At 39.1% G+C, this 16,329-nt stretch overlaps 1 protein-coding gene across 5 annotated transcripts; it reads left to right on the top strand.

Annotated features, from left to right (window-relative positions):
- The first annotated feature begins 99 nt into the window (after positions 1-99).
- Positions 100-16,195, top strand: MIOS (meiosis regulator for oocyte development). Of its 5 annotated transcripts, XR_015708130.1 has the most exons (13): positions 100-257; positions 1,259-2,625; positions 2,831-2,929; positions 4,421-4,678; positions 5,914-6,083; positions 7,758-7,823; positions 8,478-8,636; positions 9,400-9,552; positions 10,880-11,084; positions 12,165-12,294; positions 12,535-12,569; positions 12,967-13,104; positions 13,759-16,195. XR_015708130.1 is itself a non-coding variant. In XM_087774294.1 (12 exons), the coding sequence occupies exons 2-12, from the start codon at positions 1,329-1,331 to the stop codon at positions 13,002-13,004; spliced, it is 2,610 nt and encodes an 869-aa protein (XP_087630420.1). In that variant the 5' UTR covers positions 100-257; positions 1,259-1,328; the 3' UTR covers positions 13,005-16,194. The 5 variants fall into 5 exon arrangements, 4 of the variants coding, with proteins under 4 accessions (XP_087630420.1, XP_087630397.1, XP_087630405.1 ...); XM_087774294.1 differs by having other exon boundaries at positions 12,967-16,194; XM_087774271.1 differs by having other exon boundaries at positions 12,535-16,194.
- Positions 16,196-16,329: the final 134 nt, after the last annotated feature.

The following is a 16,329-nucleotide window of genomic DNA, read 5'->3' as shown; positions in this document are numbered from 1 at the left end:
CCCGAGGCCGGAAGTGAGAGCACGGCTCTGTCCGGCGGAAGGCGCCCTGCGTGGGCCGACGCTCACCTTCCCTGCCGCCCCGCGCGCCGGAAGTGCATCAGTTTTCTTTCCCCGCGCGCCGGAAGTGCTCCAGTTTTTCCTTCCCCGCTGCCCCCGCAACCGGAAGCCCTCGTGCGCCTCCCCTTCCTCCTCCTCGGCCGGCGGGGCCGGCGGGCGGTGTCGGAGTCGAGCGGGAGTCGGAGTGCGGGCCCCGCGGGGTGGGTGAGCAGCTGCCGCGCCCGGGAAGGGTGGGAGGGTAGCGGTCGGCGCGGCGCTCCGCTCCGTTCCCGCCGCCGCGGTGCCCCGGCGGGCCTCGGCGGCCTCCTCGTTCCGGGGCGGGGAGCGGCGAGGCGGGCCGGGCTGCGGGCAGGTGGCCCTGCGCCCCCCGGAGCGCGTAGGAGCCGGGCTGGGGGGTAACCAGCAGGCACACAAAGGAGGCCCGGAGAAGTAAATAACGCTCCGTTGGCACGCTTCCCGACCTGGTGTGTCCCTTTCTCCATTATAGAAGAGGTTTATAGGATCTGTGGGGTCTTTGCCTGTATAGGCACGTGTAGCGATTCTTGACATGCAGCTACTGAAAGTGTAAATGGACTTTAACAGTAATGTACATTTATGAACGCTGCTAGCCCAAATATGAACGAAGACAAGGTAACGCTGGGGCCGAAGGTGCGATTAGGCACAGCAGAATAAGATGAGGAGTGGAAAGTCATATTTCTGTAGAAATCTTCAAAGAGGGCAAGCCTTTCTGGGCTGTGGAACAGACTTCAGACAAAACAGACAGGCTTTAATTTTTGTCGATTAATACACTTCAATTAGGTAGAGAAATTTTCTTCTGTGTGTTTTAGGGAGTGGCTCTTTACCAGCAGCACGCCCACATATCATGCCACATCACAGCTTAGTTAATCCCTTCTCCTTAATACTGGTCTGGAGTTTGTAAACACAGCAAATCCCGTTGTCGGTTTGCAAGTGGCTATGTTGGTTCTGTCTCAGTAGATATATACCAGCAAAAACAAAGTGTGCTGTGGGGAAGGTGATGCAATGCAGAGAATGCTTAAGGTTTTGGCCTGAACTGTATATGTGTTAAATCCTTAAATGTATATGTGTTAATGTATATGGCTAAAAGTCATTCATAACTGTATTTTTGTTTGTTTAAAGATGATCTCAGATTACAAAGGAATTTGGGTTTTGATAACATTCCTGCAAATTATTTTCTCAACAGTTTCCATATGCATGGATATCACCTGAATCTCCTTACAAGAGCTTAAATTGTGTGTAAACTTACCTTAAACATGAGTGGCTCCAAACCTGATATTCTGTGGGCCCCACACCACGTTGACAGATTTGTTGTATGCGATTCGGAATTGAGCCTTTATCATATTGACTCTGCTGTAAGTTCAGAACTCAAGGCAGGGTCCTTGCGGTTATCAGAAGAAACTACAGCTACGCTGTTGTCAATAAATTCAGATACACCGTATATGAAATGTGTGGCTTGGTATCCAAAGTACGATCCTGAATGTCTCCTTGCTGTTGGACAGGCCAATGGTCGAGTGGTACTAACTAGCCTTGGTCAAGATCACAACTCAAAATCTAAAGATTTGATAGGAAAAGAGTTTGTTCCCAAACACGCACGGCAATGCAATACCCTTGCGTGGAACCCACTAGATAGTAATTGGCTTGCTGCTGGGTTAGATAAACATCGGGCTGACTTTTCAGTATTGATCTGGGATATCAGTAGCAAATATGCCCCAGAGACTGCAGTTGCTACAGAGAAAGTAAGACTTTCATCAGGAGATCCAGAAGCAGGACTGGTAGTAACAAAGCCATTGTATGAATTGGGACAGAACGATGCTTGTCTCTCTCTCTGTTGGCTTCCACGGGATCAGAAGCTGCTTTTAGCCGGAATGCATCGAAATCTGGCTATCTTTGATCTGAGAAACACAAGCCAAAAAATATTTGTGAACACCAAGGCTGTCCAAGGAGTGACTGTTGATCCCTATTTCCACGATCGTGTAGCTTCCTTCTATGAAGGTCAGGTTGCCATATGGGATTTAAGAAAGTTTGAAAAGCCTGTTTTGACCTTGACAGAGCAACCAAAACCCTTAACAAAAGTCGCGTGGTGTCCAACAAGAACTGGACTGTTAGCTACTTTAACAAGGGATAGCAATATCATTAGACTGTATGACATGCAGCATACTCCCACCCCTATTGGAGATGAAACTGAGCCAACAATAATTGAAAGAAGTGTCCAACCGTGTGAAAACTACATTGCTTCATTTGCCTGGCATCCCACCAGTCAAAATCGAATGGTAGTAGTGACTTCCAACAGGACTATGTCTGACTTCACAGTTTTTGAAAGAATTTCTCTGGCATGGAGTCCAGTGACATCCTTAATGTGGGCTTGTGGGCGGCATTTGTATGAGTGTACAGAAGAAGGAAAGGCTAGTTCCTTGGAAAAAGACATAGCAACCAAAATGCGGCTCAGAGCTCTGTCAAGGTATGGTCTTGATACTGAACAAGTTTGGAGAAATCATCTCCTAGCTGGAAATGAAGATCCTCAGCTGAAATCGCTTTGGTACACTCTGCATTATATCCTTTATTTTACTGTAGTTTATATCCTAAAGAAGTAACATACCTTTATATGTAAGCCAGTTATATGAAATGCATGAAAATCTTTAAATATAATGCAACATCCTGTAAATACTTTGCATATGTTAATAGGATGTGACTTTAAATTTAAAAAAAAGTTTTTCAAACACTTGAGGAAAATTAAGCTTCCTATACATGAAAATACTTATGAAGCAGTATACTGAAGATATGGATCAAAAACTTACAGGAAACAAAGGTCCCTTAGTTTATGCTGGCATTAAATCAATTGTGAAGTCATCTTTGGGTAAGAATGTTCCAACTTTGATAAGTTCTATTGTAGTATGTTTACAGAATGATGCACTCATAGGTTTGTCTTTAAAAATTGTTGAAAGAGGCTATTTAAAAATGTAGAAACAAAGTATTTCTGTTTGTGTTTTAATATATATAACTTAACAGTTTATACTACAGTAATTTCCAGAATTTTCAGTGTTCTTGGAAAGTCAGTAATCATAAAAACAAAGTATCCTCAGATGTAAATCTTCAACTGAACTGTTTCAAACATTTGGGTTTTTACTATGGTGCTGAAAATTCTCGCTCTCCACATAACTTATATTTTTTTAAGTTTCACATAGGGGTGTAGTTCTAGGAAGCTGACTTTACTGTAGTTGCTGCTAATGTACTAAGTACATTTGTAGAACTATGTTTAAATAAGCTGTCTTGTTCTGAAGTGGTGATCACCCCTGGTGCATCACATTATGCCTCTCATGCTCAGTGAAGTTTTTATTAGTATAATCTATTATTTGCATCTTTCCTTCTCTATTCATTATGTGTGTTATTAATATTTATGCTCCTTGGAGCAAAAAATAACTCTTCAGCGGTGGGAAGGCTTCTAGCACGTTGATGCTTGCTAAGAAGAAGAGAATGGGTAGAGCAGGAGCTTGACTTTGTATTATGTATTTTCAAATTGAACATACTAACAACTCCTGTCAACTGTAACAAGAACCTCCAAAATCATAGGAGGTAGAGGGAAAAAAAAAAGGCTTAGTGGGGAATATGTGTCAAGTTTAGATGCATGATTTTTAGCAGATCAAAATTATTTTGTGTATGCTGCTCCTTACCATGGAGTTTTTAGTGCTGTTAATTTAAAGTACTTGTTGTGGTTTAACTCGGCAGGCAGCTAAACACCACACAGCCATTTGCTCGCTCCCTCCCTCAGTGGGATGGGAGAGAGAATCGGGTCAAAAAAGTAAAATTTGTGGGCTGAGATAAAGACAGTTTAATAGGACAGCAGAGGAAGAGATAATAATAATGATAAAAGAATATACAAAACAGGTGATGCACAATGCAATTGCTCACCACCTGTCAACTGAGGCCCAGCCAGTTCCCAAGCAGGGTTCGACCCCCCGGCCAACTCCCCCCAGTTTGTATGCTGAGCATGATGTCGTATGGTACGGACTAGCCCTTTGGCCAGTTTGGGTCAGCTGTCCTGGCTGTGCCCCTCAGCTTCTTGCTGACAGAGCATAAGAAGCTGAAAAGTCCTTGACTCGTGTAAGCACTGCTCAGCAGCAACTAAAACATGAGTGTGTTATCAACATTATTCTCATACTAAATCCAAAACACAGCACTATGCCGGCTACTAGGAAGAAAATTAACTCTATCCCAGCCGAAACCAGGGAGTACTAAAATATGATACTCGGCTTTTGTACTCTACTTTAGGATTGAAATCAAAATGTTGCATTGCAATTGCAATTTAAATTGTGATTTAAACACAATTTAACTTGTTTCCCATTTCTAGGAACAACAGAGAACCTCAGGCACAGCAGGAGTGGATCTGATAGACAGGCAGATATTATTCAGTATCTGAGTGAGGAGAGATCCTTGGCTTTGCAGCTCTGTGGGTGGATAAAGAAGGGAACAGACTTAGATGTGGAACCTTTTTTAAATTCATTGGAACAGGAAGGAGACTGGGAGCGAGCTGCTGCTGTAGCACTTTTCAACTTGGACATTCGGCGAGCAATACAAATTTTAAATAAAGGGGCTTCCTCAGGAAAAGGTGCGTATTATGTTTAGTATCTTTTATTTTGGCATTATGTCACCTTAGCAGATTTTTTTTCTGTAAACAGAATTATGGAAGATAGTATGGAATAGATGCCTGTTACCTTATAAAATAGTTACTTGAAGTGGTTGTATTGGAGCCTGAGAATCTGACAAATCCTGATCTTTCACTCCTCAGACTATCATATCTCTTACTGTCTAGTTAAAATAGATTGCATGTTTCAGAATTTCCTATTGATGCATACCCCAGAAAGTATTACACTCGGAACTAGCGGGATGCTTTTATTTTAATGGAATTGTGTCTTGGCTAGCTGTCACATGTATCTGCTTCTGTTGGGCTGTATGCAGCTTTCTGCCAGTGCAATGGCTGTGGAATAACTGAAATGTAATATTCAGGGTCTGCAGAAAACATTAGTTTTGGAGTAATGTTTGGTAAGAGTTGCAGTGTATGAGGGAAAAGTTAAGATACTGGAGCCAGGAGATGGAGGTATCTTTGTTCTGTTTTCTTGCCAGTATTCCTCCTACAACTCCGATTTGCATCTGTGTTCTCTTATTAAATTTAAAAGACTGTCTTGCCACCAAGGTGCGTAGGTAAGACACAGAGGAAGCTGTGAAGGTTCTTTTAATATTGCCCCTTTTTGGTGGGGGGAAGTGTGTGTGTGCTTTCCACAGGGAAGGTTCAGAGCGGAGTCATGCTGTCTTCAAATTCAAAAATAAAGTTGATCTTTCTGACAGAATGAACATTTAGATGAAATAGATCTAATGTTTTTAGGAAAATTGTTAACTTGAAGCTGCTATAATCATTTGTCATCCTCCAGCTAAGTCTGTTCAGTGATGGCTATATATACAATCCTATCTTTTCACTTCTTGTGGGTATGAATTACGGTAATGACAATCTTTTATGATAGCGATAGGAACACATTTAGCAGTTCAAAACTATTTCAAAATACCAAAACCAGTGTGATGTTGCTTAAAGTATAACTCAGGCTGTCATGCATGTGGGCTTGTGACTTTTAGAGCTGTTAACTTACCTGAACAGAGGCATTTAAAGCAGAAACTAATAAATGCTAGTGTATGCACATTTATTTTAGCCAGTGTTAATTCTACTACATTTTGTCTTGCATCCTGACAAAATGTTCTGTTTCAAACTGATGCTTTCAATTACAGTTTTAATTGGATTTTTTTAAGTCCTTAACTTGAATATTGTTTCACTGATTGTTTTTAATAAATCAGGTGATCTGAACCTTAATGTAGTAGCAATGGCTCTATCAGGCTACACAGATGAGAAGAACTCACTTTGGAGAGAAATGTGCAGTACTCTAAGACTGCAGTTGAACAATCCCTACTTGTGTGCTATGTTTGCTTTCCTGACAAGTGAGTCTGGTTCATATGATGGTGTTTTGGTGAGTAAATTTCAGTTATTTTAAAATTCCTTTAAGTGATAGGTACATATATATATACACACACATATGTAGGGGAAGTGCTATATACTCCATGAATTAATCAGATTAGAATGTATTATTTTCTCCTGATGCTGGCAGATAACATTTTTTCCTGCTAACCAGACGTCTCATATTAGTGCGTGTTATGTTAGTGAACAAAACATGCATAAGCAGCCAAAATATCCAATATAGTTCACACGTGTTTTAGAGGAAATTTTTTTGGCATGCAGTTATTAAACCACTAGAAATACAAATGATACAAAATGATTTAAGCAGGGGGAAAAAAGGGGAGAGAGGTTAATAATGAAAAAGCACAGAACAGAGTAAGTGCAGGGGAGTTTGCAGGACTTTCATCAAGCTATATTTGCACTGAATTGTGTTTTATTTTTCCTTGTTCACTTGTTAATATAATTTCACTGTGTTGAAACAGTAAACAGAATAGTTTCACATCTTCTGAAACTGGTATAAAATTGCCATGTGATGAGCAAACTAGAGCTTTAATTATGAGATACTTTGAGCCTTTGGAGGAGTAACACACTTGATCCTTGGTTAGAGAACAACAGAAATACTTGATTCAGTAGGAATTATTTAGTCCAAGAGAGGACTCATGTAATGCTACAGGGTAATTAGCCTAAACCTGTTGGAAACAGAGTTGTTATAATATGATGCTTTTAGGGTATTAAAAAAAAAAAATAAGGTAAGAATCCCGAGGGGAGAAACCTGAGTCTTTTTTTCTCTCTTCAAGAGAGAATGTTCTTGTTCTCTGGATATTAGGTAATAATTTTATAGTTTGGGTTTGGGGTTCTTTTTGATGAATTAGAAACTGACAAATCATAAGGTGGGTTTTTTTTTCATTTTAATTTTTACTTCAGTGAGACCTGTTGAAGTTTGCATGAAAGAGATTTTGCCAAGCACATCTCCTTGTTCTGGAGCGTCAGTCACAATTTCTGTTCTGAGAATATCAGGAGGGAAAAATATGGGCACAGCTAAGTATCAGAATTAATCTAGTCAAGGATTTTTTTTCTTTAGTGTCGCATCTAGTAAAAGGGTTAAAAAGCTGAAAGTAAATATTGCATTGCTGCACCTTGAGTGCCAATGTACTTGTGAGAAATCCATGTTCTGGGTGTTTGGAGTTAGTTTTTTTGGGGTTTTTTTGTTTGTTTGTTTTGTTTATTAACTTTTAGTTGTGATTTTAGGACGCAATCGAGTGGTTAGGATAGTTATTTTGTAAATATGGTAAATGAAGGTTTGTTTATTTTTCTTCCCCCTGTGACTTGGTGAGACTCTTGGCTATATGTGCTAGAAGCACTAAGCCCACTTCTACCTGACTTGCAAAGTTTCTTTTTCTAGAGTTTCATAAACCACGTAGGATGTGTTGTACCAGGCTTTCCCGCCATTTGAGTAGATTGTTTCAGGAGCCACAGTCTTGCTCTGATACCGGTATCTGAGTATAAGCGATTAATCTGACATTTAGTGTTAGCTTTCTTCAGATGTGATGTTTTCTTTGTACATAATCGATTTCATAGTATTAGTTATAGTTATACAGTAGTGCAAATGTTCTGACTTTTACAAACAATGTATTGAAAAAGTGGAAAGTTGCATGTGATGGTGGTATTCCCATTTTTCTCTCCAAAGTATGAAAATAATGTAGCTGTACGAGACAGAGTGGCATTTGCTTGCAAGTTCCTCAATGATGCTCAGGTAAGTTTGTGGTTGCACATTTAAGCAAACTCTTAAGCTGGGCTTTATTTAGAAGGTGGAAGAAACTCTGGGGTGGAGGGGTGAACAGTGGCAGCAATGAGTCATGAGTGATTTGGGTTTTCTCATACAGTTTTTCTCATCATAAGGTATGGTGTAATCTGGTCTTCAGTTTGTACCTTCAGCTTGATTTTTGTTTTTTCTTGTTTGGTTGGTTTTTTTATTAGTATTCATGACATGCTAGTTTGTTAAATGCTATTGCATTACCTATATGTCTGTTTTACTGGAGAGTATTTGTACTCATTTGGTATTTATTTCCAGATATTTACATTCTTTCGAATTAAGGCTTGGTTTTACAGCAGGAATGTTTTATTTTAAATTCACTGAAGTATTTAAAGAATACGTAACCTCCCTCTTTGCACTTCCTATCAGGAGGCTTAAAGTTTGTTGATAAATACTTGAATTCTTTCAATATAGTGGATATAGCCACATAACTTTTTTGTGCCTAACATCCAGTAAGCAGCATATTGTTAGCAGCAGACACTTTTAAAGAAAGCTATTCCAATCGTGAAAAGTTTTTGTCACATGCCAACATAAATGAGTTAAAAAGGTATGAACAGATGGCAAAAGTTAAGTAATATTTTTTTTTTTTAATAGCTGAACAGGTTTATTGAAAAGCTGACGAATGAAATGAAAGATGCTGGGAATTTGGAGGGAATACTGTTAACAGGGCTGACAAAAGATGGAGTTGACTTGATGGAAAGTTATGTTGACAGAACTGGAGATGTCCAGACAGCAAGCTATTGCATGCTACAGGTTAGTGTTTCACTCGAAAATAAATCTTTATAGAGGAGAATTAAACATAGTTTCTTTAGCAGTATAGTACTGAATCTTGTGAACTAAAAAGTATTTTCTATAATAAATTGGGACAATATATATCATGCCTGTTTTGTGGAATCATCTGAAACACTCAATGTTAACTGTAAACAAGTATCTTCACTCTCTCTGGTTCAGATAGCTTGAGGAGATAGTAGGGGAAGGAGGCAAAAAGAAAAGAGTCCTTTTCACTAGCTGAACTGGGAATACCCATTCCCCTGCTTATTGCTGGTGTGTTTCCTGACGGGTTCGTTTTTGTTTTTGTTTTTTCCTTCCAGGATTTCGATAGGGAACTGAGGTGAGGTTTTTTGTTTGTCTGTAGGCATTGGATTTGTTTTTCTTTATGACGGACTTGTCTTGGCCCTTACACAGTTGTAGGTGTTGCCAGCACTGTGTTTAACTGCATATGTAATCATAATAATGATATAGACTGTGATACATAACAGAATTTCGTAATCCTTCATCTGACAGACACGACTTTTTAGGAGACGTGGCAGCACAAGTATTTTCAACTGGAGAGGCAGACTGCAGACATTTTTTTTCAAACTCACATTACAGTTTAACAAAAAAATTAATCTTTTTCAAATTACACTGTGTTATTTCTCATATCTTGAAGTATGCTTTGTAAAGCCTTTTGAAAGAGTGAATAATATGCATTGTGTATCTTCAGTGTGTGTCTGACATGTTTTCCTGCCTGCTTTAGGGTTCTCCATCAGAGGTACTTAAGGATGAGAGGGTTCAGTACTGGATCGAGAACTACAGGAATCTTTTAGATGCTTGGAGATTTTGGCATAAACGTGCAGAATTTGATATCCATAGGAGTAAGCTGGATCCCAGTTCAAAACCTTTAGCCCAGGTAAATGCAATTCTTGTATGAAGTATGACCAGTTCAGAAAGGAAGGTGGCGTGGTACTTCTGTAGAGAAAAAGTTGCTGGCTGCACCTTAGCTTTCATGAGGATTCATGTGCAAAAGAAAGATTTCAACTAAGGCTGCCCTAAAAAAGTAGATGTGTTTTTTTTCAAAATATTTTTTAGAAAGGACTTGATAACTGTTTTGATAGAGAGTTCGGAAATACTGTAAACAAATCTACTTTTCTTCATATCTGATATAAGAAATCAGTTCCCTACCATTTTATTTGTGTTCTTTTTTTTTTCTTTTCTTAAATCTTTTTCTTTCAAATAACAAGTTGTCTTTCAGAAACTGTAACTTTTCAACACTTTTTCTGGGGAAACTTTTTTTTTTTTCCCCTCCCATGTTGAAAAACAAAATCAGAGATGTATCATCCAGCTGAATTCAGCATCAGGGTGAGGATGATGCTGAAACCAGGGAACTGAACCAAAAATCAGTTCAAATTGGCTCTGTTTGAATTGAAGCAAAGCTCAAAGCTGTTTTGAAGCCCTTGAACCTTAAACTAAAAGCGAACAGCAGCAACTTTCATTATCAGCTCTGAACATAAGCTGAACCAAAAACTAATGCCCTGTCCAAATGCTATCTACTGAACATCTGGTGGGATTTTTAGCCAACGTGGTCTTACCACAGCACCTTCCACTCTCTCATGTCTGCTAAGTATGCGCATTACAAGCCTTAGGGCCCAAGGGTTTCCAAGGAAGGCTGTTTTTGAATTCATGTATCTGTCACAGCTGTTTAAGGAGAGCTGCAGCCGTACTGCTCCAAGTGGGAGGGAGTTGAGCTTACTGCTCCTTCCTTATGTGATCAACATAAATAGTCCCTAAAGAGTTTAAAATGTGTGCTCCTTGGTATCAAGTCACAACTTGTGGCATAAGGTATGGAGATAAAGATTATCAGGAAACTCTAGAGTGGGTCACCTGACTATAAGGAGGGAGAGACCAGATTGAATTATACAGTAAGTAACTTAATTTCTTTCGTTGCTGCAGATATAGCTTTTTTATTATCTTAAATAATACCTTTCCAAGTTTTAGCAATTGTGAATGTTTTTAAGTGCTTTTGAAGTGAGCGAGCATCATTAAGGCCTACTTCTCAGGACTGTGTGCCACATCTATAACCGAAGACGTTCGGAACTCCTTCACAAGTAGCCTTGGCTTTCCAGGGCACTCTCTAGAATATCTGGTAAATAAGTGTTTGCTAGCTTGAACGAATTCACTCATAGGTGTAGCAAAAGTGGAACCAAACAAAAAAATTAATGGGCTTTTGTTCTCTCTAGGTGTTTGTGAGTTGCAATTTCTGTGGAAAATCAATCTCTTACAGCTGTTCAGCTATTCCTCATCAGGGGCGAGGTTTTAGCCAATATGGAGTTAGCGGTTCACCAACTAAGTCAAAAGTTACAAGCTGTCCTGGTTGCCGTAAACCCCTTCCTCGCTGTGCACTTTGCTTGATAAATATGGGAACACCAGTTTCCAGCTGTCCAGGTATGACATAGTGGGTTTTAGTTATTCGGCTAGAGTACTAGTTAGAGGCCTAATTAGCAGTCCTTGTTGGAAGATCTTCTGTTGCACATTTTTCTTTCTGTTTGTACTCATACTGTAAATATTCATACTTGTCATTTTAAGGGAGGAAGACCATAACTGAAAACTTTTTACATCCCATCTGATTTTATGATGAAACCTGTATCTCAGTTCTTTGGTGTCAGACAGTATGCACAGTTGCTTGGTTCTGACAGTTTTCCCATTGAGATTGTCAGTGAAATTCCATGGTTAGACAGATGAAAAGATTCAGGTATTGGGGTGGCCAGTATTATGAGCTTTAAAACTGTAAGAAATGGGAAGTGTGTTGTCTTGAGATCATTTGTAGGGATGCTACAGAAATCTTGGAATGTAAATGAATTGATTTTTAGCTGGAAGAGGAAGAGAGAATAAATTTAATGTGGTACACTTTCTGTCACTAAGTATGAAAGAATGTATGGATCATGCTGTCACAGCTAAGGAGTATTATGGCTAGAATCTTTTGGTTCTAAATATCTTGGCTCAACACTATACAAGGTCTAAAATGAAACTGATTTTGTCCACTGATTTTTAGGTCACTCTTGTTATGGAGCCATGAGCAGCTGTGCAGTTGACATCTATTTATATATCTCTTCTTATTCTTTCACTGATCTGTGTTATGACTTCTATATTGTAATTGTTCCAATTCATAACTTAGATTTTGTTGATTTTTTCTAAAGCAGAACATTTCATGTGCAGTAAAACAGGCCCATAATTCACTGGAACATAAATCACTGTTGAAAGACATTCTGTCTGTAAAATTTGTTTAATAGGCAAGTTTAGCATGTCTGTAAGATGTGAAACAGCAGCTCAGCAATATAATTCTGGTTTTGGTATTCCACCCGTTCTTAATAATTTTACTGACTTCTGTTTTAAAATCAGGCCACTTCTTCACATAATGTTCCTCATTTCAAATTTATTCTAATAGCGTTACTGGGAGTGAAATACAAATGAAAGATAATAATGGTTTACAAGCATATTTGTGGGGGTGGGTTTGTCTCTGCACAGGAGGATCCAAGTCAGATGAAAAAGTGGATCTTAGCAAAGACAAGAAGTTAGCCCAGTTCAACAACTGGTTTACTTGGTGTCACAACTGTAGGCATGGTGGACATGCTGGGCATATGCTTAGCTGGTTCAGGTAAGTTGATGTTAAAATCTTTCTTATTTCACATACGTCTGCTGCATTGAGTAGGACATGCCTCCTTTGCTGTATCTATCATTATAATGTTTTGTTGGTTTAGAACATATGCAAAACTTCACTATGATGCTGAGTTTTTCTGAGATACTATGTCCCTGCACATACTTAAATGTATAGATTACAAAATTCTTGTTAGTCTTACTTTACCTGTTTTTTCTTTTTTCTGCTCTTGCTATATAGGGACCATACCGAGTGCCCGGTTTCTGCCTGCTCCTGTAAGTGTATGCAGCTGGATACGACAGGGAATCTCGTTCCAGCAGAGACTGTCCAGGCATAAATATTGTTTGAAAATGTGGGGCTTTCTAATGGATGTCCATCATAGTCCAAGCATATATTTTAGACAAAGGTCATTTGTGACTTACTGACTGTGAAAAAATAAATTGCTATCAGATTAGTAAAGTGATGTGTGTATGACCATGCTTGGTAGAAACAGGTATTCCTGAAATGAGCCTCTGGGTATAGTACGTGGTCCTTGTTCGGAGGATTGAAGCAGTTCAGTTCAAAAGCGCTCCCAGAGTTGTGGACTCTTTGGATTTGCTAAAATCCAAAGAACTTTTAATAAGGTTTTCAGGGTAATGCTGATCGGCCCTTTTATTTGTTGTCCAAACAAAGCAGTGTTTGTATGCTGTGAAAGTGGGCCTTCAAAATAAACACCTGAAAAGTGTTCTTCAGAAGATCGCAAAGTGATGCTGTGGATTCCTCTGTTGATTGATGGATCACACTTTCTTGTATGCATATGATCGTTTCCATGTAAGTTCATTGAAAGTGCCACTGTTAATTGTATTCTAAAGATTTTTATTTTAAAGAAAAATCCATTTCTTTCTGTTCCCAAGTTTTGCTAATAGTAAAGCAATGTCTTTGCAATTCAAGGTTTTATTTAATTTACCTACACACCTAGCTGATGTGAATTTTAATGCTAAAGAATTGGGGGGTTTTGTCTCCTAGCGATATCTATATCCTAGAAGAGTCCCCTGAAAAGTCATGTGTCTGTTTCAGTGCAGAGTGCAGGTAAACTATAGGAGGTTTCATTTGATTAATTTTTAACATAGTACTGTGAAGATCTGAAATCTAAAGGACTGGAGACTTGTAAATATTTAAGTTTTAAACTACATGCTGAGTTTTGACTACAAAAATATTCGGAGACTTTTGGATAATCAGCATTTCCCTGTGCTTCTGAAATACGCTGGGAAGTGTGAAATCAACGTGTATAAACCCTGCTTCTGGTCACTAGCGGACACCAGTCTGCTCCCAAAAGGCTGCACAATTTTAGGTCATTGACCAGAAGTAGTTCTAGATGTGTTACCAGCTGGAATTAAGATTATTTATTAACTTGGGAGAGAGTCAATGATATTTTGCTAATACTGTGCTAGGAGCTAATTGGTATTGTTGTCCCTGATTTTGTAGGCAACAAAATTCACACAAATTAGGGAAAAAGAAACCTGTTTTAAGGTATGTGATAATAACATCAGTTTACTTGGTGTGTGTTTATTTACTAGTCAAAACAGTATATGACTTACTTAACACTTCCGTGCTATGAAATACTAAATGGAATGCTAGCAATAAACTGGTACTGTATTGCCAGGACTGTGAAAATTGGTGTTTTAAAAGAGAATATATTGTAATACACCACTAGTTCTAAGCGCTCTAGTGTAGTTGCAACAAGATAGAATGTGGAAACATTTTCTGTAGATGTACATGATTACGTTCAGGACTTTGGGTTATATTTTCTGATTTAGCATTAATGTTGTGATACATTTGCTCATTTAGTCTGATCTAAAATTCTTGCCTAATTGACAAAGATCTTTTTTAAAATTAAAAATCTAAGAGGTACTTGATATTTGTAGGCATGGGAGAGCAGTTACCTTTTTCTTGTTAGAGTATTTATTTCTCTTTCCAGTATTTTTGCACACTTCATGTTGCTGTTGAAGAGCTCTTCAAAATGTTCTCCATTTGTAAATGTAAACTGGGGTTTAATGTAAGATACCCTATTTATATAAATACAGGCAATAAAACTTTTGCTTTATGGAAGTGAGGATTTGTAAGTGTCAAGGATATATTTTTATTCCTCTGTTGTAACAACTTTTAGTAAATTTTCCTGGTAAATTCCATGTCCAGGTGACTGCAACTATAACTTACAATGTCTCATTTTCTTATGTAAAGAAACGTTTTCGACTTGACTATACCTGTTTGTGTCAAACTCTATAATTTCATTAAATTAGATGCTTACTTTGATACTCAGCCTGTCTTTGAAATGTTTAGGATTATCAATGTGCGCATATTCTGGCACAGTATAACTATCAGGTTTGGCTGTTGTAGTTGGTAATCAGGCTTTCAGGCCAGTCATTACATGATTTGTGAAGTTTACAAAGTAAGAGGTGCATGTTTTTTAATGACCAGATTTTTTCCTTGTTTTGCTTTTAAATTAATAGAGCTGTGATTTTGGGGGTGATTTTTTGTCTTCTAACAAAGACCAGACACGCCAAGGAGAGGTTTGGCTGGAGAAAGTGGGGGCACCTGGCCTGCAGCCCGGCCCTTGTCACAGTGGCAATCTCTCGTGGCTCCACACCAGGGCCGGTGGGATGCAGCTGTGCCCTTGCCCTCCCAGAGTGCAGAGGTTCTTTCATCCCGTGTGTAGGTTCCCTAAATAAGGGTCTCCATCACATCTGTTTCATAATTTTTGTTTGCAGTTCAGCCTGCTGGACAGCTAAAACAGACCGATGGTTTAAGAATGGTCAGCAACTCACAAAGCCACCATTTCCCATTTTATTATCCACGAGGCCTGGCGGTTTCTCACACGTTCACCTTGTTAGTGCCGTCCTAACTGACGGTTAGCAGCCCCATGGTGATTCATTTCCCTTGGGTATCTGGAAGGGCTGGCAGTTTCCCACACTGCTATCCTGGTAAAAGCATATATGACCTGAGCGTTACTTTAATATCAAGAATATTTTACAGTTCCTTGCATTGCTGTCTTGTTCGTATAGCCATATAGCCAGGGTAGGCCGTTTATTCACAAACCTTGACAGAGAAGCAGATGAATTAAAGCACGTAGCGGAAACTTCTAGTTGTATACTGCTTGCTTAGCCATCTGCCATCGTGGCGGGACTGGATGAAGAAGAGTCTTGACGGACAAAGGGAAACTAGCACTTACCCCTCAGATGTGTTCAAACGTTGACGCAAGACCACAGATCCATGTCTCGCTCTGGGGGTGACGTGCTGTAGCCACCTAGTGGTAGACTATTTTATGAGGCCTGGATAGTCTTGATAACTAACTGTACGTAACATTCTACAGAATATACGTATGTGCACGAAGTAGCAATTTTCTAAAGTAGAATAGTACAAAAGACTTTTAAATGCTAGGAAGACATGCATGCAGTTATTAAGAATGACATTGTATTCCACTGAGCACTAAAATGTAGCGGTGATAGCACTGCAGGACGGAGCCTGGTATCATGCCACATGGACCTCGCGTTCCTGTTTGGTCTATGAGACTGACTCCTACTTCAGAAGTCCTCCTTCCCCATGAGAGTAACTTTGTCATTGTCTGCCTGCTCAGTAGAGAGGGGGAAAAAACATCACCCGTTAACTTGATCATCCACCCAGTTTGTAGTAACTCCGATAAAAAGTCTTTAAAACATAAATTCCTTGACTGAAAACGGAGATGTCTATAAATAAGCACAAAGCTAGCAATCTTAATAAGGCACTAAATCTAGCTTTTAAACTTAAAACCTGTTTGTATGAAAGGTTAATGAACATGGCTAAGGTTTATTTAAAATACTTTGAAATACTTTATTTATTAATTCCCGGAGACTATTTCCAAAGTTAGATTTTACTTTGACTGTGTTACCTTAGGAGATGTAAGGATTCTGCTACGTGCTGTAAGCAGCCTGGATAGTTACAAAACTGGGAACTGTGTGGAGGTTGATACGGCTAAAGTCATCATGACAAGCTGCATGAATCCTGGTACTTCTGCTCAGA

This window comes from Nipponia nippon, unplaced genomic scaffold (assembly GCF_047370975.1).
Source record: "Nipponia nippon isolate SJK-2023a ecotype South Korea unplaced genomic scaffold, ASM4737097v1 scaffold_1, whole genome shotgun sequence".
Lineage (NCBI taxonomy): Eukaryota > Metazoa > Chordata > Aves > Pelecaniformes > Threskiornithidae > Nipponia > Nipponia nippon.
The sequence above is the reverse complement of the archived record's forward strand: the minus strand, read 5'-3'. Positions and strand labels throughout refer to the sequence as shown.

What these genes read in the sequence shown, in the direction of transcription:
- MIOS (XM_087774271.1), top strand. Translation starts at nt 1,329, where the DNA reads ATGAGTGGCTCCAAACCTGATATTCTGTGGGCCCCACACCACGTTGAC. An exon ending in AGGGGCTTCCTCAGGAAAAG is followed by an intron (nt 4,679 to 5,913) that starts GTGCGTATTATG and finishes TTAATAAATCAG; the next exon opens with GTGATCTGAACCTTAATGTA. An exon ending in ACCAGTTTCCAGCTGTCCAG is followed by an intron (nt 11,085 to 12,164) that starts GTATGACATAGT and finishes GTCTCTGCACAG; the next exon opens with GAGGATCCAAGTCAGATGAA.